General features: G+C 46.3%; 2 protein-coding genes across 2 annotated transcripts in view; one reads left to right on the top strand and one right to left on the bottom strand.

Moving 5' to 3' along the window:
• TRIM14 (tripartite motif containing 14) overlaps positions 1 to 6659 on the top strand; it is a 288671-nt gene extending 282012 nt beyond the window's left edge. The window contains exon 8 of the mRNA XM_028835036.2: positions 5953 to 6659. The gene's annotated coding sequence lies outside the window, so the exon portion shown is untranslated. The remainder of the gene's footprint in view (positions 1 to 5952) is intronic.
• NANS (N-acetylneuraminate synthase) lies at positions 1294 to 26608 on the bottom strand. The gene is made up of 6 exons (XM_015117229.3): positions 26390 to 26608; positions 22322 to 22537; positions 7318 to 7417; positions 5991 to 6145; positions 3290 to 3556; positions 1294 to 1524 (listed from the first exon to the last, which is right to left on the bottom strand). Exons 1-6 carry the CDS (start codon positions 26519 to 26521, stop codon positions 1315 to 1317), a joined length of 1080 nt encoding a protein of 359 aa, XP_014972715.3. The 5' UTR covers positions 26522 to 26608; the 3' UTR covers positions 1294 to 1314.

Consider the following 26608-nt stretch of genomic DNA (forward strand, 5'->3'; position numbering starts at 1 on the left):
TAGAATATTCTCAGCACGGGAATGAGGCTTCCTTGGTTTCCATGTTGGTAAGGGTTACTGATCACTTACCTTATTCTCTTTCAGACTTGAATCTGTAGACATTTCTTTATTGATCTGGCAAATTGCTTGCAGATATTTTTAAATGACAGCAATTTTCTAATATTTGGTTTAATAAAATGTGAATAATGTCCCTTTTAACCATGGTCTTCACTGGGAGTTCACGTTGCTTCAAGTCCCTAGCACCCAGACCCAGACGGGCCTTCACTCATAGCCTATTCCTTAGGCAGCCTTCTGGTAGTAGTCAGCTGCTCCCTGATTAACTATCTCCAGGGATGGGGCATTCACTGCTTCTGAAGATAACTCACTAAAGTTCTCACTTACGTGTAAACAACTCCCACCTGTTCCCATCCAAGATCGTATTATAGCTTGAACTCCTGGTCTCAAGCGATCCTCCTGCCTCAGCCTCCTAAGTAGTTGGGACTACAGGCTCACATCAGCATGCCTGGCTTACATACCACCTTCTAACATATTGTGTGACGGAATCACTGTGGGGTATAGGCCTTGTTTTAGTTTCTCTGTCAAATGTAAACTATCCTGTCAGATGACTGTAAGGATTGGTGATATTATAGAATGTACCTAGAACATAGAATGCTCTCAATATATGCATAGTGTATTGATTTTTATGCATCTGCCCCCATCTGAATGAAAGTTCCCTGAGGAAGGGATTGGGGCTGTTCATGGCTATATCCTCTGTGCCTAAAGCAGTGCCTGGCACACAGATGGCCCTTAGTATTTGTTCAGAGAAGGAACACATGCCATTTCCCTCTCTGCTCTGAGAGGAGAACCTTCAGCATTTTTCTGCCTACAAGATCCTTTGACCAATCCTTTCTCTGATGTGGAGGGACTACTATACAATGCCAACTAGACACAGAGGCCAATGGCAGGAAAGGGATAAAGGCAATGGAGAAGTAAAGGGCTGTAAGGAAGTGAGATTGAAGGCTTAAAGGAAAGGACCTGCGCAGCCAGCTCTCGCCCCTCTCTGCAGCCACCCAGCAACTGAAGGATATGGACGTGGTTTGGAACCACCCCCTCTTCTAAGCTGGCCAACTTGAAGCAGAGACTGCATCACTGGATCTTTTTCTCTCTCCAGTGGGCTGACACAGGGCCTGGCCCAGAAACGTCTGCTGTCTAAGGAGCGGGTGGAGGTGGATGACGGCCAGGTCCCTGGAGACCGCCATTCCTGCCCCCGCCTCACTCAGACACATCCGACAGCACTAGCAAGGGAACTGAGAATTCACAGAATGGCACTTTATTTTAAGACTTGATTTTTTTGCCATGATTATCTACCGATTCTTCCATGATGGTATCATCTTCTTCAACAGTGACCAGGACCTTCTTGCCTACTAGATTAAAGATGTCTTCAGGAGGATAGCCTTTGGGCTCACCCACCTTCACGGTGAGCATGTCCATTGTTAGAATGGTGCCTTCCGGAATTTTCACTTTGGCCACCACAGACTTGCCCAGCTGTGAACAAAATGAACATTCAGTGCCAGCTTCACAGAAGTAACTAGTGTACACTACTTTACATTCCAGGTCCCTGATCAGTCCTCCCCAGGCAGTACCTTGGGAGCAGGGACTCTGTTGCCACCTACGCTGCTCAGAATATCTCATACATGGCAGGAATTCAACCAGTGTAGATTGAATTCAGAGACTCAGAGGAGTGGCCTTTACAATAAAGTGCGAAGGAAAGGGCTCAGGCTGTGTAGGTGGAGCCAGGTTCAAATCCCAGTCAGTGGGATATAGGCCATGTTTTAGTTTCTCTGTCAAATGGAAACTATCCTGTCAGATGACTGTAAGGATTGGTGATATTATAGAATGTGCCTGGAACATAGAATGCTCTTAATACATGCAAACTCTAATTCCTTTGGTCACCATCCAGCTCAATATCTCATTGTAAACATGGGGAAACCGAGGCCCATACAGGGTGGGTGACTTGGCCAGGGTTGCAGACAGCCAAGATGAAACGTAGGAATGAGATTCTCAACTCCTGACGCACTGTTCTTCAGGGTGCACACCTTACCGCCACTTTGTTTGGTAAAATAGAAATATGAAGGACTCATAAGATGGTGAATGTGGCTGTTATGCAGATGGCAAGAAAAGGAGCCCCCGAGGAAGGGGCAGATAGGACAGGCAGGTGAGGAAATGAAGGTTACCTGAAGCTCATGACCAATGTTTGTCTTCTCCATAAATACTTTCAAATAAATTACGTGTTTTATTACTCTATATCCTCCACAAGAGAGTGCAAGGAATCAATTCTGCTTGGAATGTGGTGCCAGGAAAAAATGTCTGTCAAGTGATAATCATGCATCCTGTTATGTTTTACTGTCTGCTCAGAGAGCCAAATTAAGTGCTCAACTGTTATAAAACTTAACTCTGGTTTCTGGTCTAATTCTCTCCTGTTTCCTCTATAAAGAAACTATTTCTTTTTACTTTATTTTAATTTCCTGGTATAGATGCATCTTTGATTTGGGGAAGCAGGTAGGCCCCACTAGAATAAAAGATGACAGCAGTACCAGGCATGCCTGGTGTTTGGTCTTTGCCTTGACCCCAACATCCTGCAGCAGGTTAGGTGTGTGTGTGTGCCTGCAGTCCCAGGATGCCTGCCTGGCTCTATGACTCAGACGGCAAGAAGGTCCAGGCCACGGCTTCCACGAAGCCGTGACAGTCAGCAGGCCAGGCAGTGCTTCTAGACCCACCAGTCCCTCTGTCTGAAGGTCCGTGCTGCACAAGGAACAGCTGCATCATCACCCACCCACCTCTGCAACAACTCACTGCCCTTTCCACCAGTGCCACCCTGGCTTAGGAAATGTCACAGGCTCTTCTGGTACCTCAGGGAACACCTCGCCTAAATGTTTCTCAGGGTTTACCTGCTCCAAGGGAGCCCAGACTTGACTTATTCCAGGGCCTCATCACTGTTACATATTCTGGAGTCTAGGAGTTACTGGGGCCATGGGCTTCAGATAATTAGTGGAAGACTCTAATGTGACCCTAGGTGGCCAGAGAAACCGCTAAAGTTCCCTTTAGATAACATGTTTCTCCCGCTGCTGCTACCAGCCAGAGTGACACGCATTACTGAAGAGCCTGAAGAAGCTGACAGGGGTGGCAGCCCATTCCTTCATCATTTAATTAGCCTGGCTCAGGGAGTGCTGGCCCTGACCATCCCTCTCGGGCCAGCCCATCCTGTTTCCGCACACGGCAGCAGAGCCGAGTGGAGTCCAGCAGGACGTACCTTCTCATTGCAGGCCATCTCACAGGGCAGCAGCTGCTTGGTTGGGGAGCCCAGGGCACGCTCCACAAGACGCACTGACCGCACCAGCTCGGCCAGTTCTCCAGGCTCCAGTGAGGCTGAGTGGTCACTCCCCTTCCAGGTCTTGTCCAAAGTTATGTGACGTTCCAACACCTTGGCCCCCAGAGCCACTGCGGCCACAGATATGGCTATGCCTGTTTCATGCCCAGAATAACCTATGGGAATATCAGGAAAGAGCTTCTGATATTCCTTTAAAATGAAAAAAGAAAAATAACGTTAAATATCATGGTGCTTTATGCATATTCTCTAGGGTCAAGTATATCTGGTTCAGTCCCGGTTTAGCCACTCACTAGTTGTGCAGCCAGGGGTAAGATACTGAGGTTCTCTGAGCCTCTCCTTCCTAGGGATGATGATAATACCTGCTGAGTGTTGCTGTAAATGCATGAGAAGCACTCAGCACATTGTAAATGCTCTAAAAACAACAGTTACTCTTACTGCAAAGAATGCATTTTAAGAATGTTTCACATTGCACAATACACTGAGAATAACAACAGAACTGTAAATTAATGTCTAACCTCATTCAAAAACCATCTGTCACATTTAATTAGCCTGAGCTGCTGAAAGCAAGTGTGCCACAAATATCAACAATAATATACACAGCCCAATCTCAAAACAATCCTTTGGCAGAAATGATAAATAATCCATTATCTATAATTCACTGAATGCAACAAAAGACACTTTAAGATGGGTGAGTCTTGTTGGTGAGGGTGATCAGAAAGCTGAGTACAGTAGACTCAGGTAGGGTGTATTATTATTTTATTGTTATTTATTATTTCTTTTTGAAACAAGAGTCTCGCTCTGTTGCCAAGGCTGGAGTGCAGTGGTGTGATCTCGGCTCACTGCAACCTCTGCCTCCTGGGTTCAAGCGATTCTCCTGCTTCAGCCTCCCGAGCAGCTGGGACTACAGGCGCCCACCACCACGCCCAGCTAATTTTTGTATTTTTTAGTAGAGAAGGGGTTTTGCCACGTTAGCCAGGCTGGTCTCGAACTCCTGGCTTTAAGCAGTCCACCTGCCTCAGCCTCCCAAAGTGCTACCAGCGTGAGCCACATCATCTGGCCTCAGGTGGGGTTTAACAAAAGATTAGGAGGGTTAGGTGGCAAAGGCCTTGAAAAACAGGCTTAAGGGTGTGTGATGGAGCGCGGATTGCTAAGTTTGGAAATTCAAACGGCCGTACTATGTGCAGGCCCAAGATGGGATAGGCTGGCAGAATAACTCCTGCAATGTGTAGTGTCAAGAGAGAGGACATGACAGCACCTTGAGTGGGGACAGAGATACACTGAAAGGGAAAATAACGGGTCACGTCTACTAAACTGTTAATTATCGGAATCTCTGTGGAATGGGAGTGCAGGGGATGTTTACTTTTGACATTACATGTTTCACAGGAATCATTTTTAAGCTTTAAAAATAACATGATTTAGATAAGCTATATGTGAAGCAGAAACAGAAAAGTGTAGGTAAAAAAAGAAAGTTTAGGTAAAAGGAGCAATGTCAGTTTTCAAAAAGGCTAACTTTTTAAAAGTTAATGGCTGTATAGCAACATGTAAGAAAGCTTATATTATGGGAAAAACAATATCAAATACTATGCTGAAAGGAAAATATAAAAGGAAAACAACTGCAATATCAGGATTCTAAGTATGTATGGATGGAGAGACAGAATTCCATTAATGTTACTATAATGGTTTTAATGATAATTACATATTTTTGAATGAAGTTAAATTTCCAGTGCTACAGGAGGAACTGAGAGAGATGGCATGAGACAGTAAGAGACAAAGGCCTAAGGGGACATGCCCGGGTTCTAGTTCCAGCTTTGCCACCAAGCTGCTGTGGGATCTCAGGCTTCCCGACTTGGGACTGGACTTCACCATCTATGAAATGACTGTGTAGGCAAAATCCTGGGAGAGAGTAATTTCCCTCAAGGCTGTCACTGTAATTAGTTTGAGCCTCAGGGATGCTAAGAATTAGAAAATAAGAGAGCCAGCAAATAACAAAGCAGAAAAAGCCATAAGTTTCAAGAAGGCCTCCTATAACTCAGTATGAAAAAAGATGAATATTTATCTGTACGCTAGTGTTCATAGCAGCATCACTCACAATAGCCAAAAGGTAAAACCATCCCAAATGTCTGTTGACAGATTTTTTTTTTTTTCCTGAGACAGTCTCACTTTGTCACCCAGGCTGGAGTGCACTGGTGCGATCTTGGCTCACTGCCTCCTGAATTCAAGCCATTCTCCTGCCTCAGCCTTCTGAGTAGCTGGGACCATGGGCATGCGCCACCATGCCTGGCTAGTTTTTGTATTTTTAGTAAGAAGGGGTTTCACCATGTTGGCCAGGCTAGTCTCGAACTCCTGACCTCAGGTGATCTGCCCACCTCAACCTCCCAAAGTGCTGGGATTACAGGCATGAGCCACCGCACCTGGCCAAGAAAATTTCATTTATAGTCACACTCTTTAGAATGTATGTGCTTCCTCAACTGTTTAGCTCAAATTTGATTTAGTAACAGCAAGACTGTCAAAGGATGTTCAAATTATAAAGTATGCCATGGTTTGTTAGAATTTTGGTTATAAAAAAGACTACGTCTTCCCCATAGTAAATGGCCCGAGAAGGGAACCCCCCCCTCCTGCTCACCGAGATGACCCGCAGGTTGACGTCCTCAGGCTGGAGTGGGTATGCGCTGGTACACTGCAAGAAGCAGAAGTTGGGGTTGAGGGGCTTCACAATCTGATAGACTTGCTTCATGGTGTCCATCGACTGCATCCCGCTGGAGATCACCATTGGGCGACCTGAGTAATCCAGCACCAATACCATCAGCACTTTCTCTTTAGAGGTTCTGACTCTCCCCAACACATCCCAACTGCTGGTCTCATCATTCAACTGAACTCCACAGACATCTCAAAACACTGTGCCAGCCACTGTGGGGGAATAGAGAGGAGCTTGTTGGGTTCCTGCCCTCGGCCACAGGGAAGGTGGGCTCCCCTCTGCCCCCCGACAGTGTTCTTGAGCAAAACGAACTGAATTAAAGAGGCAGAGGAATTTCACACTTTCAAGAGGAAAATGAGTATCTCATCTGATTAACAGGTTGTATACCATGGCAGTACAGTACAATGAGTGCTGATTCAAGAGTGTGAGTGAGTGTGAGGTGCAGAGCTGCCACTTGTAGCTGTGCCTGGGCAAAGCACTGTCTGTCTGTGAGTCTCAAAAGCCTCCCCTATGAAATAAGTATCAAGCATCATAATCAGACCTGTTTCAGTCCTAGGGGTGTTATGATGATCAAATGACATTGTTCATGTTGTAAAACGACTTTACATGATCCTGGCCCACTGCAGTCTCAAACTCAAGCAATCCTCCTACCTCTGCCTCCAGAGTAGCTGGGGCCACAGGTATGCATCACCATACTAGGTTTTATGTATACTGTCATATCCTTCTTACACATTTTCATTAAAAAATTTTCTAGGACAGGTGCAGTGGCTCACACTTATAATCCCAACTCTTTGGGAGGCCAAAGTAGGAGGATCATTTGAATCCAGGAGCTCAAGACCAACCTGGGCAACATAGACAGACCTTGTCTCTATAAAAAAATAATAATAAATAAATTCTTAAAAAATTTTTTAAATGTCTTATAAAAACTGTCATATTCTTAATTTATTTTCTTTGAACTTAGCATACAAAAAGTGAAAGTACAGGCTGATTGAAAAGAGGTTTCTGGCAGGGCACAGTGGCTCATGCCTGTAATCCTCGCACTTTGGGAGGCCACGATGGGAGGATTGCTTCAGGCCAGGAGTTCAAGACCAACCTGGCCAACATAGCGAGACCCTGTCTCTTATTTTAAAAAAATGAAAAGAGGCTTCTAAAATTTGTCTTCATGAAATCTGCCTCAAAGTGGGCCACCATGAGGGGAGTAAACATATGAAGGTTTGGACTCCCTTGGATTTTATGTCAAAAATTAGACACTTACCTTTTTTGGCTGTCTTTTCCAGATAAGGAAAATTATTAGTGTCTCCAGATCCAACTTTGAAAAATGGAACATTCAGTTCATGCAGGAATTCGACTGCCATCTACAAAAATCAAAGAGGGAGCTCCTTTTCACCATTGTTCAAAAACACTGTTGTCATGACAGGCGAGGAATAACATACAAATAGAAAAACTCCTCTTATGCAGCAGAGGGACTCTCAACAACTTGAAAGCGGGCAAAGATTTGTTCTCAGTCATTTCATTCAAATGCAAACATTCATTCTCATCCACCCATCCATTAGTCCACCAAACAACATTTGGTGCTGGTCTTTGCTGGTGACAAGAATCTGGAAAAGGGCCGAGTGCAGTGGCTCACGCCTGTAATTCCAGCACTTTGGGAGGTAGAGGCAGATGGATCATCTGAGGTCAGCAGTTTGAGACTAGCCTGACCAACATGGTGAAACCCCGTCTCTACTAAAAATACAAAAATTAGCTGGGTGTGGTGGCACATGCCTGTAATCCCAGCTACTTGGGAGGCTGAGGCAGGAGAATGGCTTGAACCTGGGAGGCAGAGGTTGCAGTGAGCTGAGATCGTGTCACTGCACTCCAGCCTGGGCAACAGAGCGAGACTCCTTCTCAAAAAAAAAAAAAAATGTGGAAAAGAATCTTTCACCTGGCCAAACCCTACCTGCCCCAGGGGCCCAAGGGCAAATGAACAAATAAGAAACAGTCATGACCTAATCCTGACCCAGAAAACCAGGCAGTGAAAACGTGAATAGCCTCAAAGGCTTTCCCCTCTACTCGGCCAAACGTGGGAAAAGGGGCTATTTCAATCCTTGGCGAAAGGGGGAAAATGGAGCATTTTTTCACCCAGCCTTTAGACAAGGATCCATGGCTGGCAGGGCCCATTCAGCCTGAGCCCTTTCAGGCCTCAAAGCACGCTGCCCACAGAAAAGTGAACCTCAGTCACGTTTTCAGATATAACGTCACTGCCTGAAGTTACCTATTTAGGGCTCTTCAACATCCTTCTCTAGTATTCATCAACAAGACTCAGGAAACTGGTAAATGTCAGCAAATGCTTGCTGAAGGAATCAGTGGATCATAAGTTATAAGAGTAAAATCTCAGTTTGCTGTCAAATTATAAGAACTCAAAAACCTTTTATTATTTCTTTCCAGCTTCAATAAGGTATAATTGATATACTAAAAGCTGCACATAATGTATGCAATTTGGTGAGTTTGGACTTAAGTATACACTACTGCTACCATCACCACAGAGTAATAAACATACGCATCACCTTCAAAAGTTTTCTTGAGTCCTTCTGTTTTGAATTGAAGTTGGAAATCAAAAGTCGAAAAAATCAGTGTCTCTGAATGGTTCCAAATATCTTAGTTCTAAAATGATGCCTGTGACTCAGAAATAAATTAGGGCTTAATGACTTTCTCACACTTGATCACGTGCACACAAATCTTTCCCTCTCCCAGGGATGTTGCTAAAATGAAATGCAAACTCTGATTGGTCTAGGACCGACCAACCGACCTACCTCCCCTTCCTCCCTCCCTTCCTCCCTCCTTTCCTCCCTTCTTTCCTTCCTCCCTTTCCTCCCTTCCTTCACTGTTCTTACTACTCTTCCTCTCTGCTTTATTTTTAACTCTTCTCCTTTCCCCTTCCATCTTTTTCTTTTCTTTTCTGGTAGAGACAGGGTCTTGCTATGTTGCCCAAACTGGTCTCAAACTCCTGGGGTCAAGCAATCCTCCTGCCTTAGTCTCCCAAGTAGCTGGGACCGCAGGCATGTGCCACCACATGTGGCTAATTTTTTTTTTTAATTCGCTGTAGAGATGGGGTCTTGCTATGTTGCCAGGCTGTTCTCAAACTCCTGGCCTCAAGCAGTTGTCCCACGCTGGCCTCCCACAGCGCTGGGATTATAAGCTTCAGCCACCATGCCCAGTACCTTCCATACCTTTCTACCTCACTCTTTCCTGTTTGTGTTTCCTAACACTGCTAACTAGCCCTAAGACAGAACTGAAAAAACATCAGTTTTAAATATATTTCTTGAATAAAGTCTCATTTTCCTACCCTTCTCACTCCATTTGGCAGATGAAGAGATTGCTCTCTGTTTAAAGAAGGAATCTTCCACTGAGTTTTCTTTTGTATAATGTTCACCTTGTGGGAGTGTGGTGTGGCCCTCCAGGGCATAAACAGATGCAGGAACCACCTCAAGAGAGGGGCAGAGCGATCAGGGGCAAGGAGAGGGGACAAGTGCAGAAAAAAAAAAACTTTGCAGAAGCTTACTACAGAGGCTGTAAAATCTGCATGGAATTCTATAATTTTCAGGTAAGGAAAAAGGCCAATTCCTGCTGGAAAGGGAAGGGGCGCCTCATTTTGCCAACTCTTGGGAAGCCAGCGCCACCCAGTGGCCATTTAGAAAACTGCCACTCAGAGCCATCCTGCAAAGGGAATCTGAGAAATCTGGAAGATTCTTTCAGCCCTAAGACAGTATCGCTGTGCCTAGGGGCTACTACAGGCTCGGTCAGCAACTGGTGACCCCTTTCTCTCCAGGGACTCCTTGACTTCCCCTAGCCTTCCCACCCTGCTGTCAGGTTCCCTCTCTATCTGGGGTTCCATGCAGCCCGGCAGCCTCAGCACTCCTCTCTCCCTCCTGCCCCATAGCACAAAGTCTGTGGGAGTCTGAAGGGAGCTCAGCCATGTACAACTCTCCTCTGGCTCCCAGCTGAGTTCAACATGCAGAAATGGGTCCCATGGATCGCCTCATTTGGGAGAAACACTACCCTGCCTTAATGCTTTCTGAGGGTCCCAGTAAATCAACTTAGCTGAGTTCCAAACCCAGTGTTTCCCAAACTTACCCGACTCAGAACTTTTTTAATTCTGGCCAGGCACAGTGGCTCATGCCTGTAATCCCAGCACTGTGGGAGGCCAAGGCAGGAGGATCATTTTAGCCCAGGAGTTTGACACCAGCCTGGGCAACATGGCAAAATCCCGTTTCTACAAAAAATACAAAAATTAGCCAGGCGTGTGGCATGTGCCTGCAGTCCCAGCTACTTGGGAGGCTGAAGTGGGAGGATTGCTTGAACCCAGATCGAGGCTGCACTGAGCTGAGGTCGTGTCACTGCACTCCAGCCTGGGTGACCAAACAAAAAAAAACCAAAAAAACCCTTTATTGATTCTAAATTAATGAATGAGGGTGGACAACACGTGCCCACAGAACCCCCTTTCTGTACTGTGTCCTGTGGGACACTCTGGGAACCACTGATCTGAGTCAGGGGTAAGGAAAGAGAGGAGTAGAGCTGAGATTTTTCTAAAGTCCCCCCAATTTCCCCTCAGTTTTTGGACCCTGCAGGATAAAAAAGAAGCCCAGGCAAGGCACAGTAGTTCATGCCTGTAATCCTAGCACTTTGGGAGGCCGTGGCGGGCAGATCACGAGGTCAGGAGTTTGAGACCAGCCTGGCCAACATGATGAAACCCCGCTTCTACTAAAAATACAAAAATTAGGCAGGCGTGATGGCATGTGTCTGTAATCCCAGCTACTCAGGAGGCTAAGGCAGGACAATTGCTTGAACCTGGGAGGTGGAGGCTGCAGTGAGCCAAGATCACACCATTGCAGTCCAGCCTGGGTGACAGAGTAAGACTCCGTCTTAAAAAAAAAAAAAAAAAAGCCCACGGTGATGAGCTGGGGAGAACAGGGAGTCAGGGGAAGGGTGTAGCCACAAATAGGCTGGGCTGGCCTCAGGGCAGCGGCCTGTCAGAGGGCACCATGCCTGGGACACAGGCAGGTGCTGGAGGGAAGGGCGGCTCTGCTGGGATGGCCACTGTGTGTGAGGGAAGCGTGTCCCTCAGGAGTCACCTCTTTGGTCATGACTTCCATTTGCCTTCTCAAAAGAACTTTCCTTTTAGACTAAAGACGTTCTGCTGTTTCACCTGAGTTCCACAGGCTTGGTGCAACTTTCAACCAGAAGCCCTGACAGTTTTCTTGGCCTTAATAAAATTCTGCCACACCTTAACCTTTCCTCAGCACACAGAGAACGCCCTAGAACAGCATACAGTGTGGAAAAAATATGCACTCAATAAATGCCTGTTTCTATAAGGAAGTTAGGGTAGGTAAACACTGGGAGCCACTTGCTACGTAAATGCAGAACAAGGAACCATTCTACCTCCAACAGTTTGACAGACGGCAAGGTAAATTAACTCTTGTAAAGGCTCTTAAAGAACGCACTTTCCTGCGGGGAACGGTGGCTCACGCCTATAATCCCAGCACTTTGGGAGGCTGAGGTGGGTGGATCATGAGGTCAGGAGTTCAAGACCACCCTGGCCAACATGGTGAAACTCCATCTCTACTAAAAATACAAAAATTAGCTGGGAGTGGTGGCGGGCGCCTGTAGTCCCAGCTACTCAGGAGGCTGAGGCAGAGAACTGCTTGAACCCAGGAAGCGGAGGTTACAATGAGCAGAGATTATGCCACTGCACTCTAGCTTGGGCGACAGAGCGAGACTCCGTCTCAAAAAAAAAAAAAAAAAAAAAAAAAAAAAAAACTTTCCCCTCACTGCCTGTGCCCTAGGTCAGGCAGGGGACTAGCTGGGGACAAATGGCATTCCTTATCCAGAGAAACCTACCTGCTCAAATAGGCTGAAGCAGAAAAACTCCAAAGGGTTCTAAGCAACAGAACAGCCATCGCTGGGTGAGTGCAGACCTGGCCCTGTGCTGACACCCCACGGGCTTAACTCCCTGAATCCTGCAGATAGCCCCAGATAGCCCCAGGAGCATCTTAACAATCCTGTTTTTACAGATGGGGGGCCACTGTGGCTCCAAGGTTACATGAGGAGCCCAAGCCACACAGAGTGTGAGCACCAGGAGCTGAGCTCAGAGAGCCTGGCTCTAAAACACACATCCCAGACACCAAGCAAATGGGCTGCCTGGGGAGCAGAGGGAAGGAAAACCAAGAGGGAAGCCCTGCTACAAACACCAGACTGACTCCTCCCTATCACCCAACCACTCCAGGTTCTCAACTGATGCCACCTGCAGGGCACGGCCTAAATAAGTGACTCTGCCTCGGCAGCCTCACAGAGCAAGGAGGCACCTTTCCCCTAGGTCGGATCCAGGAGCTCAGGGAGCTTGCGTTTCCAGGAAACGTGGACAGAAGCCGAAAAGTCCCCATTCCAGGTGCCAGTCACCTTGATGACATCTTCCCTGGTTCTGTGCGGACTCAGGACATCAGAATAGGGAGAGTCGCTGGATGGCAGCTGGGTCACACACAGAAAAGGAAATGGAGGCCCAGGCAGGGAAGGGGCTCACCAAGGTCACACTGAGAGTTAAGGGCAAAGTCAGGGCAAGCACCCAGATGTCCCAGCCTCCAGGTACCCAGATGTCCCAGCCCTTAGCCCGGGTTGCTTTCCTTAATTGTGACTAACACTCAATACTGATTGTGTACTATGCTTTATATTAACCATCACATTTAATCTTCACTTTCCCTCCCAGATGGGTTCTGCTACGAAGCCCGCTTTACAACTGAAGAAAACAGGCACAAAGAGGTTAAATAACCTCCACATGGATATACCAGAAATGATAGGCAGAGCCATATTCAAACTTAAAAATCTGACCCTAGAGTCCATTCACTTGGCCACAGGGCCATATAGCCCACATATGGGCCACATAGCAGAGGTGTGTACCATAGAGCTGGGGTGTGCATCATACAGTCAGGGGTATGTACCATACAGCTGAGGTGTGTACCATATAGCCGTGCCATCATCATAGAGCCAGGGTACACACCACACACCTGGGGTATGTGTAAACAGCATTCAGCATGGGATCCCAAATGTTTTCATCTTTAGATTCTTAAAAATTACTGAGGAGGCCAGAAGCAGTGGCTTACACCTGTAATCCTAGCACTTTGGGAGGCCGAGGTAGGAGACTGTTTGAGGCCTGGAGTTTAAGACCAGCCTGGGCAACATAGGGAGACCCTGTCTCTACAAAAAATGTAGAAATCAGCTGGTCGTGGTAGTGTGGACCTGTAGTCCCAGCTACTAAGGAGACTGAGGTGGGAGGATCGCTTGAGCCTGGGCCGTCTAGACTGCAGTGAGCCATGAGTTATGACTGTGCCACTACACTCCAGCCTGGGCAACAGAGCAAGACTCTGTCTCAAAAAATGAAAAAAAGTTACTAAAGAGTCTACAGATCTTTTTTTTCTTTTTGATGTGGGTTTACTTATTCATATTTACTGAATTAAAAATTAAAAAAATTAAAATTGTGGCTCATGCCTGAAATCCCAGTATTTTGGGAGGACAAGGTGGGTGGATCACCTGAGGTCGGGAGTTTGAAACCAGCCTGACCAAATGGTAAAACCCCATCTCTACTAAAAATACAAAAATTAGTTGGGTGTGGTGGCGGGCACCTATAATCCCAGCTACTCAGGAGGCTGAGGCACAAGAATCTCTTAAACCCAGGAGGCAGAAGTTGCAGTGAGCCAAGATCGTGCCATTGCGCTCCAGCCTGGCCAACAGAGTGAAATAAATAAAATAAACATTTTAAATTAAAGCTGGGCATGGTGGCTCACACCTGCAATCCCAGCACTTTGGGAGGCCGAGGCGGGCAGATCACCTGAGGTCAGGAGTTCAAGACCAGCCTGGTCAACATGGTGAAACTCTGTCTCTACTAAAAATGCAAAAATTAGCTGGGCATGGTGGCACATGCCTGAAGTCCCAGCAACTTGGGAGGCTGAAGCAGGAGAACTGCTTGAGCCTGGGAGGCGAAGGTTACAGTGAGCCACAATTGTGCCACTGCACTCCAGCCTGGGTGACAGCAAGACTCCATCTCAAAAAATAAAATAAAATAAAATTGCGGAATCTTTTCTTAATTTTAAACACTGAATTTTGAGATAATGGTAGATTCACTTGCAGCTGTAAGAAAGAATACAGAGAGATCCTATATACTCTTCCCCCAATGGTAATGTCTTGCAAAACTATAGTATAATATCATGACTGGGTGAATGACGTTGACAAAGTCCACCAATCTTATTCAGATTTCACCATTTCTACATGTATTCATTTATGTATGCCTATATTTAATTCTATGCAATTTTACCCCATGCACAGACTCATGTGACCACTGCCACGGTCACCATACAGAAGGTACCATGATGCCACTGCTACAAGGATCCTTCACGTCACCCCTTTATAACCACATCCCCTTCCCCATCTGTTCTCCATTCTCATAATTCTGTTATTTCCAGAATGTTATGGAAGCAGAATCGTACAGTATGCACCCTTCTGTGTATGCTGCTTTCTCACTCAGCATCATATCCTTGAGATGCATCCAGGCTGCTGCACGCATCAATAGTTCATTCCTGGCTGGGCATGGTGGCTCACGCCTGTAATCCCAGCACTTTGGGAGGCCGATGTGGGTCAGGAGTTTGAGACCAGCCTGGCCAAGATGGTGAAACCCCATCTCTACAAAAAATACAAAAATTAGCTGGGCGCAGTGGCGTGTGCCTGTAATCCCTGCTACTCAGGAGGCTGAGGAAGAACAATCGCTTGAACCTGGGCAGCGGAGGTTGCAGTGAGCCGAGATTGTGCCACTGCACTCCAGCCTGGGCGATAGAGTGAGACTCTCTCTCAAAAAAAAAGAAAAAATAGTTCATTCCTTTTGATTGCTGAGTAATACTCTATGGTACGCATGTACTACAGTTTGTTTCACCATTCGCCCGCTGAAGAACATTTTGCTTGTTCTAGTTTTGAGCTACTAAGAATAAAAGTTGTAATGACACTCACATACAGGTTTTTGTATGAATGTTAAGTTTTCATTTCATTTCTTTTTTTTTTTTTTTTTTTTTTTTTTGAGACGGAGTCTTGCTCTGTCGCCCAGGCTAGAGTGCAGTGGCCGGATCTCAGCTCACCGCAAGCTCCGCCTCCCGGGTTCAGGCCATTCTCCTGCCTCAGCCTCCCGAGTAACTGGGACTACAGGCGCCCGCCACCTTGCCTGGCTAGTTTTTTGTATTTTTTAGTAGAGACGGGGTTTCACCAGGTTAGCCAGGATGGTCTCGATCTCCTGACCTTGTGATCCGCCCGTCTCGGCCTCCCAAAGTGCTGGGATTACAGGCTTGAGCCACGGCGCCCGGCCAAAGTTTTCATTTCTTTAGGGATAAATTACCAAATGACAACTGGTGGATCATATGATAAACACATTATCTAGCTTTATAAGAAACTCCCAGTCTAAGTGGCTGAATTGTACAGTACATGAATTATGTCCCAATAAAGCTGTTTAAAAAAGAAGGAATGAAACTGCCGTACTGTTTTCTAGAGTGACTGGATCATTCTACATTCCCATCAGCAATATATGAATGACCTATTTTCTTTGTATCCTTGACACTATGTGGTGTTATCACTTTTTTTTTTTTAAACACAGGATCTTACTCTGTTGCCAAGGCTGGAGTCTGGAGTTCAGTGGTGCAATCATGGCTCACCACAGCCTCAAGCTCCTGGGTTCAAGGAAGCCTCCTGCCTCCCTGCCTCAGCCTCCCAAGTAGCTGAGGCTACAGGCACACACCACAATGCCTGGCTTTTATTTATTTATTTTTTTAAACAGATCGGGTCTTGCTATTGTTGCCCAGGCTGGTCCTGAACTCCTGGCCTCAAGCGATCCTGACCTTGTGATCCGCCCGTCTCGGCCTCCCAAAGTGCTGGGATTACAGGCTTGAGCCACCACGCCCGGCCAAAGTTTTCATTTCTGATCCTCCTAACTCAGCTTCCCAAAGTACTGGGATTTCAGGAGTGAGCCACTGCATCCAGCCAACCACTTTTTACTTTAACCATACTGATAGCTGTGCAGTGATATCACATTGTGGTTTAAAACTGAGAAATAAAGAAAAAAAAAAAAAGCTAAAATTGGCTGGGCAAAGTGACTGACACCTGTAATCCTAGCATTTTGGGAGGCCAAGGCAGGCAGATCACTTGAGGTCAGGAGTTCAAGACTAGCCTGGCCAACAAGGTGACACTCCATCTCATCTCTACCAAAAGATACAAAAAAAAAAATTAGCTGGGCATGGTGTTGTGCATCTGTAATCCCAGCTACTCGGGAGGCTGAGGCATGAGAATCGCTTGAACCTGGGAGTTGGAGGTTGCATTGAGCTGAGATTACACCACTGCACTCTAGTCTGGGTGACATAGTGTAACCCTGTCTCAAAAATAAAAATAAATGAGAAATTTTTAAACCACATAAATAGACAAACACAGAAGAAAAAATAGATAATTTGGACATCATCAAAATTAAAGATGTTTGTAATTCAGAGGACACTATCAAGAAAGTGAAAAAGGGCCAGGCATGGTGGCTCATGCCTGTAATCCCAGCACTTTGGGAGGCCAAGGTAGGCTGTTCGCTTGAGCTCAGGAGTTTGAGACCAGCCTGGGTAACATAGTGAGACCTTGTCTTACAAAAATTAGCTGAGTCTGTTGTCACATGCCTATAGTCCTGGCTACTTAGGAGGCTGAGGTGGGAAGATTGCTTGAGCTCAGGAGGCCAGGGTTGCAGTAAGCCAATATTGCACCACTCTGCACTCCAGCCTGGGCAACAGAGCAAGACCCCGTCTCAAAAAAAAAAAAAGGAAAGAAAGAAAAGAAAGTGGAAAAGACAACCCAAAGACTAAAGCTTTTTACAATCATTTATCTGATAAAGGACTTGAGGACTTGTACTTAAAATATATAAAGACAATTCACTGGAAGGTGATGAAAAGATGCATCAGAGAAATGCAAATCACAACCACAATGAGACACCATGTCACATCCACTAGGATGGCTAGTATCAGGAGGTAATAACAAATGATAAGGATGTGAAGCAACTGGCACCATCAAACCCTGCTGTTGGGAATGGTGCAGCCGCTTTGGCAAACAGTCTGGCAGTTCCTCAAAAAAGTTAAACAGTTACCAGGTAACCCAGCAATTCCACTCATATGTATAATACCCAAGAGAAATGAAAACATGTCCATATAAAACCTGTACATAAAAGCTCATAGCAGCATCATTCTTAATAGCCAAAGATAATAGCCAAAGAGTAGAAACAACCCAAGTGTCCACCAACTGACAAAAGGGTAAATAAAATGTGGTATAGCTGTAAAACTGAATTATGAGTTAGCCAAAAAAAAAGAAACAAAGTACTGATATATGCTACAACATAAATGAAAACACAATGTTATATGAAAGTTATATGAAATGTTATATGAGTCAGACTCATATATTGTATGATTCTATTTATATGCAATATCCAGAATAGGCAAATTTATAGAGACAAAAATTTGAGGCCGGACACAGTGGCTCACACCTATAATCCCAGCACTTTTGGAGGCCAAGGCAAGTGGATCACCTGAGGTCAGGAGTTCAAGACCAGCCTGGCCAACATGGTGAAACCCTGTCTCTACTAAAAATACAAAAATTAGCTGGGCAGGGTGGTGCATGCCTGCAATCCCAGTTACTTGGGAGGCTAAGGCAGGAGAATTGCCTGAACCTGAGAGATGGAGATTGCAGTGAGCCAAGATCTCGCCACTGCACTCCAGCCTGGGCAACAGAGCAAGAGACTGTCTCAAAAAAAAAACAAAAAAAACCCCCGATAAGTCATTGCCTAGGCCTGGGAGAATTGGGGCAGCTGAGGAGTGCTGCTAATGGGTGGCTTTTCTTTTGGGGGTGATAAAAAATGTTCTAACAGTAATTGTGTTAATGGTTGCACAACTCTGTAAATATTACTAAACACCACTGAATTGTGTCCTCGATTGGGTGAATTGGATGGTGTGTCAATAAAACTGTTCTTCAAAAAAAAGAACACGCAACACACCTTCCATTAGGTTAGCCACTGCCAAAGGAATAATGTCATCACATATCACCTAGCCTCTCTCTGGAAAACTCTACTATATACTTGTGAGAATGACAATGGAAAGGACAAATAACATTTGAGTATCATTATGGAAATAGTTTTGCCTTTGTGGACCTCCTGAAAGGGCTCACGAATCCCCCAGGGGTTCCCGAACCACACTTTGGAAACCGCCTTCATATGCTTCTCATTACTCTGATTGGTTATTATTGTTTTTAATTGTCACTGCAATGAAATGCCCACATAACATTTCTCCCTACTATGGATTCAACACTAGGTAAGGTCAAGTTTTAGGAAAACTGTGTCCTGGGGGAGGACAAAAAACTAAGGAGGAGGAGGGATGACAAAACTACTAAGCCTAATTATTTTTAACAAACAGGTTAGGACTTAGTCCTCCAAATGAAAGTGCTTCTCAAAGTGATTACTCTGGGGAAGGCTGTATGCTGTAATTGGACTTACAGTTTCACCTGGTTGGGGAGGTCTCAGAATCATGGTGGGAGGCAAAAGGTACTTCTTACATGGCAGCAGCAAGAGAAAATGAGAAAGAAGCAAAAGCAGAGACCCCTGATAAAACCATCAGATCTCATGAGACTTATTCACTATCACAAGAATAGCATGGGAAAGACCAGACCCCATGATTCATTACCTCCCTTTGAGTCCCTCCCACAACACGCGGGAATTCTGGGAGATACAATTCAAGTTGAGATTTCAGTGGAGACACAGCCAAACCGTATCACCCTGTCTCCAGGGGGAAAAAAAAAAAAAAAAAGCAGCTGGACGCGGTGGCTGACACCTGTAATCCTAACACTTTGGGAGGCCAAGGAGGGTGGATCACCTGAGGTCAGGAGTTTGAGACCAGCCTGGCCAACATGGTGAAATCCCCTCTCTACTAAAAATACGAAAAAAAAAAAAATTAGCGGGGCGTGGTGGTGGGCACCTGTAATCCCATCTACTTGGGAGGCTGAGGCAGAATTGCTTGAACCCGGGAGGCAGAGGTTGCAGTGAGACCTGATTGCACCATTGCACTCCAGCCTGGGCAACAAGAATGAAACTCCGTCTCAAAAAAAAAAAAAAAAGCACCAGGAGTGACTAATACTTTAAAAGAATATTATTTAACCAGAAGCTAAACATTGTGATTAGTCTGTTGAAAAACAATCCTGTTTCTTTAGAGGAGGCCACATACAATCTCAGAAACTCTCCCCAGGCCGTGAGTACGCCCAGAAGAATTAATACAACAATGTCCCTTTGGTTCTGTTGTTGATAGACAATAGAAGACCTATTCCTTTCTGAATGGAGACTGCTATGTCACCAGTTCAAACTGAATTTTCGCAAACCCAGGTCTCAGATTTGAAACTGGATGCAGAGTGAGGGCTCTGCCCCAGGCTGCAGGGCAATAATTAATGGAAGATCAGCAATATATCTAAGTAAGTTTTTTATGTAGGTTAAAAAAAAAAAATCTATCCTCTTACTCCCAAGGCAGCTCCTGGGCCCAGAGACTCTCCAGCCAACTTCAGTCTTGAACCGGTACCGAGCGTGGTGCATGCAGAGACTCTGTTGAGCTTTCAGGCATTCACAGTGAGAATCTATGCTCTGGGAAGCCTGGGCTGCCAGTCAGGCAGCAGCAGCTGAGGGACTGAGGAAAGCACACTGCTCTAGGCATCAGATCTGCTGCCTCCCAGCACGTTGGAAGGCTGAGGCGGGTGGATAACCTGAGGTCAAAGTTCGAGACCAGCCTGGCCAACATGGTGAAACCCCCATCTCTACTAAAAATACAAAAATTAGCTGAGTATGGTAGCAGGTGCCTGTAATCCCAGCTACTCGGGAGGCGGAGCCATGAGAATCATTTGAACCTGGGAGGCGGAGGTTGCAGTGAGCTGAGATCGTGCCACTCCACTCCAGCCTGGGAGACAGAGTGAGACTTTGTCTCAAAACAAACAAACAACAACAAAAAATAAAACTGGGCTGGGCACAGTAGCTCACACCTGTAATCCCACACTTTGGGAGGCTGGGATGGGTGGATTGCCTGAGGTCAGGAGTTTGAGATCAGCCTGGCTAACACAGTGAAACCCCATCTCCACTAAAAATACCAAAAAAAAAAAATTAGCCAGGTGTGGTGGTGCATGCCTACTCAGGAGGTTGAGACAGGAGAATCACTTCAACCTGGTAGGCGGAGGTCGCAGTGAGCCGAGATCACGCCACTGCACTCCAGTCTGGGTGACAGAGCAAGACTCATCTCAAAAAAAATTAAATTAAATTAAACTGAGGAAACTTTTCTTTTTTTAATTTTAAACTTTTGATTTTGAGATAATGGTAGATTCACGTGCAGCTGTAAGAAAGAACACAGAGAAATCCTATATACTCTTCCCCCAGTTTTTTTGAGACTGTCTCAAAAAAAAAAAACTGAAATAACTTCCATGTCCAAAAGTAGAGGAATGATTAGGTACAGTATAGTACATGCAGCAAAAGAAGTATTACGTTGCTATTAAAATATTTAAGCATAAGGTGGGGTAAAAGTTCGTGCTATAATGTTAACTGAAACAAGCAGGCACAGAACTCAATGTTCACTAAATAGTACCAGCAGGCAACAAAACAAGCATATAAAAAGGCTTCAGGAGGAAATATGTAAAAAGAACTGCTACAGAGGGATTATGGGTCAGTTTTTTCCCCTTTTTCTTGTTTTCGAAACTTTCTGTAATATTATTTTTACAACTAAAATTTTTTTACATTTAAAAGAACACATGAAGGAATTCTAAGGAGGCAGGTCACAGAGCAGACGGGACCCGAGACCTGGCACCAGCTTGGTTTTGGCCAAGCCAAAAACCACCGGTGACCATCCTATAAGCCATTCCCTTCTGGACAGTGCCAGTGTCCCCCCTCTCAAGTCAGTCAATGCTAGTCAGCAAGGGGCAGACTCCAGAATTGTGGTTTCCTTGCTCTATTTTTTTTTTTTTTTTTAAGAGACAGGATCTTGCTCTATCATCCAGGTTGGTGTGCAGTGGCCCAATCGTGGCTCACTGCAGTCTCAAATACATGGGATCAAGCAATACTCAGCCTCCCAGACTACAGGTGTACGGCCACCGCGCCTGGCTAATTTTTGTATTTTTTGTAGAGATAGGGTCTCCCTATGTTGCCCACGCTGGTCTTGAGCTCCTGGCCTCAAGCAATCCTTCCAGCTCAGCCTCCCAAAGCTCTGGGATTATAGGTGTGAGCCACCGCACCCAGCCCCTGGTTTCCAGACCATTTTCTACTGGGAGAAACCTGGCCCAGCGGGGGTGTCCCTACAGCTTGGAGGGACTCTGGGATCTCAGTGTGGCTGACCTCTACTTCCAGAGACAACTTGTTATTGTTGTTATTATTTATTTATTTATTTATTTAGAGACAGAGTATTGCTCTATCACCAGGCTGGAGTGCAGTGGTGTGATCTCGGCTCACTGAAACCTTCACCTCCCAGGTTCAAGCGATTCTCCTGCCTCAGCCTCCCAAGTAGCTGGGACTACAGACGTGCGCCACCACACCCTGCTAATTTTTTGTATTTTAGTAGAGAAAGGGTTTCACCATGTTGGCCAGGATGGTCTCGATCTCTTGACCTCGTGACCTGCCCACCTCGGCCTCCCAAAGTGCTGGGATTACAGGTGTGAGACACCACGCCTGGCTTTTTTTTTTTTTTTAATTTGAAATGGAGTCTTGCTCTCTTGCCCAGGCTGGAGCGCAGTGGCGTGATCTCGGCTCACTGCAACCTTCACCTCCCAGGTTCAAGTGATTCTCCTGCCTCAGCCTCCCAAGTAACTGGGAGGCACGCACCACCATGCCCAGCTAATTTTTGTATTTTTAGTAGAGACGGGGTTTCACCATGTTGGCCAGGCTGGTCTCGAACTCCTGACCTCAGATGAGCCATCCCCCTCGGTCTCCCAAAGTGCTGGGATTACAGGCGTGAGTCACTGCGCCTGGCCAGAGACAACTTGTTTTTAAAACAATGGCATCCTTCCCACAGATTCTCACTGGGCTTTGGCACCTGCTAGCCTCTCCAATAGTTGGGAACAGAAAAGATGAGCAAGGGCTGGAGCTGGCCCTAAGCCGGAAGTCACCAGGCTGCCTGCTGACACTTGGTCTGCTAAAGTGACAAATGACAGAGCAGCAGAGGACTCACCTCATCCATGCCAGAGGCAGTGAAGAAGATCCCAACCTCCTCAGCGTACCTCTGCAGCTCCCTGTACTGGTCATGGTTGAACTCCAGATGTCGTTTGTGCTCGCCATACGTCTTCCCCCAGGAATGCTTTGAGGTGTATGGCCTCTCCAAGGCTTTCCGATTAAACTTGAATTCTAGCTCACTCTTCTGGAACTTGGCACAATCAGCCCCACACTCCTACAACACACATTAGGACACCTTTCAGTGACTGTCGCAGATTCTCAAAAAAAGAAAAAAATTCTGGGGCAACTGCCATGACATCACCATCTTTATTTATTTATTTATTTATTTAGAGACAGAGTATCACTCTTTCACCCAGGCTGGAGTGCAGAAGGCGTGATCTCCGCTCACTACAACCAGTGCCTCCCGGGTTCAAGCCATTCTCCTGCCTTAGTCTCGCAAGTAGCTAGGATTACAGGTGCCCACCATGATGCCCGGCTAATTTTTGTTGTTTTTAGTAGAGACAGCGTTTTGCCACGTTGGCCAGGCTGGTCTTGAACTCCTGACCTCAGGTGATCCACCTGCCTTGGCCTCCCAAAGTGCTGGGATTACAGATGTGAGCCACCATGCCCAGCCTACATCACCATCTTTAAAAACAACATAGATTGACAGAGACTTTAAGGACCTCCAAGGAAGAGAAACAGAAAAGGCAAGAAAGTCTGAAAGGAAGAAAAGGTTGTTTGGAGATGGGAGACCCCCCCCCCCTATTTTTTTCTCTTAACATGCCAAAAGAAAAAAAATGGGGCTTTTTTCCTTTGTATTGCATTGTAAATATCAAAAATACTGGATCAAAGAATTAAGGAAGATTTAAAGTTATATAACTCAGCAAAGAATAGTAAAATCAGCACTGGATGAGAATTTAGTAAAGAAAGATTCTGGCTTAACTTTTTTTTTTTTTTGACGGAGTTTTCGCCCTTGTTGCCCAGACTGGAGTGCAATGGCGTGATCTCGGCTCAGCACAACTTCCGCCTCCCGGGTTCAAGCCATTTTACTGCCTCAGCCTCCTGAGCAGCTGGGGATTACAGGTATGCACCATAATGCCCGGCTAATTTTGTATTTTTAGTAGAGACAGGGTTTCTCCATGTTGGTCAGGCTGGTCTTCAACTCCCGACCTCAGGTGATCCACCCGCCTCGGCCTCCCAAAGTACTGGGATTACAAGGCGTGAGCCACCGCGCCCGGCGATTCTGTTTTAACTTTGACCCTAACTCTTAGATAAGTCACTTCCCAGCTCTGGACTCAGTTTCTCCATCTATATAAAAACAGTTTGGGCTACCTTCAGGACATGTAAACTGTTCTAATGAGGCCCTCTTAGGGACAAGAAAATCCAGGGACAGTGCCCTGTGCCTCTTTCTCTGATTTCAACAATAGCAACTCTGCTTTTAGCTGCTTTGCACTGGCACTTTTTTCCATGACATTTTCTTTGAACAGGTTACATGTCGAAAAGCAGAAAAACAAAAATGCCCCAGCCCCTAGGTGACTTCTACTGAGCAGAGACAATAATATAAAAGCTGGATTGTTTGACTATAAAAGCTATTAAAAAACACACACACACACAAAACACTCAAGAGGTCAGGCATAGTGGCCCATGCCTGTAATCCAAACACTTTATGAGAGGCCAAGGTGGGAGGATTGCTTGAACCCAGGACTTCAACACCAGCCTGGGCAACATAGTAAGACCCTGTCTCTGCAAAAAATGTAAAAATTAGCCAGGCGTGGTGGCATATGCCTGTAGTCCCAGCTACTCAGGAGGCTGAGGTAGGAGGATCGCTTCATCCCCAGAGGTTGAAGCAGCAATGAGCTATGATGGTGCCACTGCACTCCAGCCTGAACAACAGAGTGAGACTCTGTCTCAAACAAAAACAACCTACTCAAGAAAAAGAATAATTAAAACCCACTAAAGTCCTATCTCACTGCCATTTCTGTAGACACAGAGGTATTCATGCTATTAAAAACTTCTTGGGTCCAGAAATGTCAGTGCTGAGATCACTATTCTTGCTCTTTGACAAATCATAAGATGGTAAGGTCAGGACTTGATGCTGGGAAGTTCGAAGAACATTAGAACTGAAAGTGACCTTGGGCAACAGAGCTCTCATTGTCTAGATAAAGATCCCAAGGCCCAGACTAACCTGACTAAAGTTGCACAGTGTCTCTAGCAAAGCTGACCAGATCCCTTTCCTAAAGGCTGCAGCCACCTAGATTCCAGCTCAATGGAATTAGAGACAAGGTCTTGCCATGTGGCCCAGGCTGGTCTCAAACTCCTGAGCTCAAGCAGTCTGCCTCCCTCAGCCTCCCAAAGTGATGGGATTACAGGAATCAGCCACTGCACCTGGTCAGTATAGCTTTGTTTCTATGGCTTCAATATCTCCAGATATTCTTCAGTATCTCCAGATATTTTTACAACTTTAGCATTCCAAGAGGAGAAACAGGCTGCTCCTTCAAATTAAGAGTGGGAATTTCCCTCTAGAAAACAATGTTGCATAAGAAAGGCTGGAGCCCTGTGGCTTAGGAGCAAAAACTGAAAAACCCCTTACTGTATTTATCATACTAGCTGTGTGCCCTTGCCTAAGTCACTTATTTTCTCTTAGCCTTTAAAATGAAATCGGCAGCATCATGGCATTGGGTTGTTGTAAAAATTAAATGAGATGGTGCATGTACAGCATTTAGCTTAGTATCTGGTAGAGTAAGCACTCAAAAAATGTTAGCAGTGTTACTTTTGTAAAGTATTTTTATGATTCAGTGGTTAGGTTTCCATAAAATCAGTCCCAAAGGAACAGTAAGGGCCAAGGGTGGTGGCTCACACCTGTAATCCCAGCACTTTGGGAGGCCAAGGCGGGCAGATCGCTTGAGCTCAGGAGTTCGAGACCAGCCTGGGCAACATGGCCAAACCCCATCTCTACAACAAAATTAGGCCAGCATGGTGGTTCATGCCTGTGGGTCCCAGCTACTCGGGAGGCTGAGGTGGGAGAATCACTTAAGCCCGGGAGGCAGAGGTTGCAGGGAGCCGGGATCATGCCACTGCACTCCAGTCTGGGTGATACAGAGAGACCCCCGTCTCAAAAAAGAAAGAAAGAACAATAAGAGAAAACCTGAGTGACAGAGCAAGACCCTATCTCTAAGATAGACAAATAAATAAACATTTAAAGAACCTGTCACAAATGATACAAAATCAGTTGAGCAGCATTGATGAAGGGAAAGGAAAGACGGGGTGAGCTACCTCTAAACCAAAGAATCATAGTGCAGGCCAGGCCTTATGCTGGGGGCTGGGGTCGTAATGAAGAATATGGCAGTCCCAAGAGAAGAGGGAGCACGGAAAGCTATAAACATCGTATCACGAATAGCTCGCATTTACCGACTCCTGTGTGCCAACTGCTGGGCTCAGAGCTCTGAGAATCTCATTTGATCCCCATAACAACTCCATGCGGAAAGAACTGTTATTATCAAGCCCCGCTTTCAAATGGGGAAACGGTTCACACAGCTAGTGGTGGAGTCGAGATTTGAACTCATAGCCCCGGCTTTTAACCACTTCATATTCCACATACAGGGAATGTCGGGTGAGAAGAGACCACAGCAACTTCCAGGAACTGTCATTCCTGAAAGTAACTCTGTGCCGCTGAAGAATGTCAGAGAAGAATTATGACGGGCTGGAAGGGGCCCAGTAATTAAAATCTTGAAGGCTACGTTAAAGGGTTTCCACTCTACCAGCGGGCGGGAGGGAGCCACAGAAGGTGCCAGGCAGGGGTAATGGTCTGATCAAGTCTGAGTTTTGGAAAGATTATTCTGGAACCAGAACGGGGAGGAAAGAGGTCGGGTTAGGAGGCAGCTGCTGTAGAGCAGAAAGGTCAGGAGGGTGGTGGACGGGGTGAGGAAGAGGGATCCGAAGGATTCCGAAAACGGAACTGGCAGGCGGGAGGAGGCCGGACCAGGGTACCCAGCTGAGGAAGCCGTGTGGCCCTGGCTCCCCGCGGCCCCGCCCCGCCCCGCCCGGCGCCCGGCGCCCGGATCCCAGGTACCCGGAGCTCCCGCCTCACCTTGGCCATGCGGATCATGCGCTTGGCCACGTCCAGGTCGCCCTGGTGGTTCTGGCCGATCTCAGCAATAATGAAGCACGGGTGTTGCCCGCCCACCCAGCGCCCGGGACACAGCTCCAGCTCCAGCGGCATTGCGGCGGCTCGGGGTGCGGCGCCTCACTGTCAGTCTGGGTTCGGCCGCCGCCGCCGCCGTCTCTACTCTTCTGTGAGCAGCGCTAC

The sequence above is a fragment of the Macaca mulatta genome, chromosome 15, assembly GCF_049350105.2.
Source record: "Macaca mulatta isolate MMU2019108-1 chromosome 15, T2T-MMU8v2.0, whole genome shotgun sequence".
In the NCBI taxonomy this organism is placed as follows: Eukaryota; Metazoa; Chordata; class Mammalia; order Primates; family Cercopithecidae; genus Macaca; species Macaca mulatta.

What these genes read in the sequence shown, in the direction of transcription:
- NANS (XM_015117229.3), bottom strand. Translation starts at nt 26,521, where the DNA reads ATGCCGCTGGAGCTGGAGCTGTGTCCCGGGCGCTGGGTGGGCGGGCAA. An exon ending in CTGCCTCTGGCATGGATGAG is followed by an intron (nt 7,418 to 22,321) that starts GTGAGTCCTCTG and finishes TGATTTTTGTAG; the next exon opens with ATGGCAGTCGAATTCCTGCA. An exon ending in AGATGGCCTGCAATGAGAAG is followed by an intron (nt 1,525 to 3,289) that starts GTACGTCCTGCT and finishes TTTTGTTCACAG; the next exon opens with CTGGGCAAGTCTGTGGTGGC.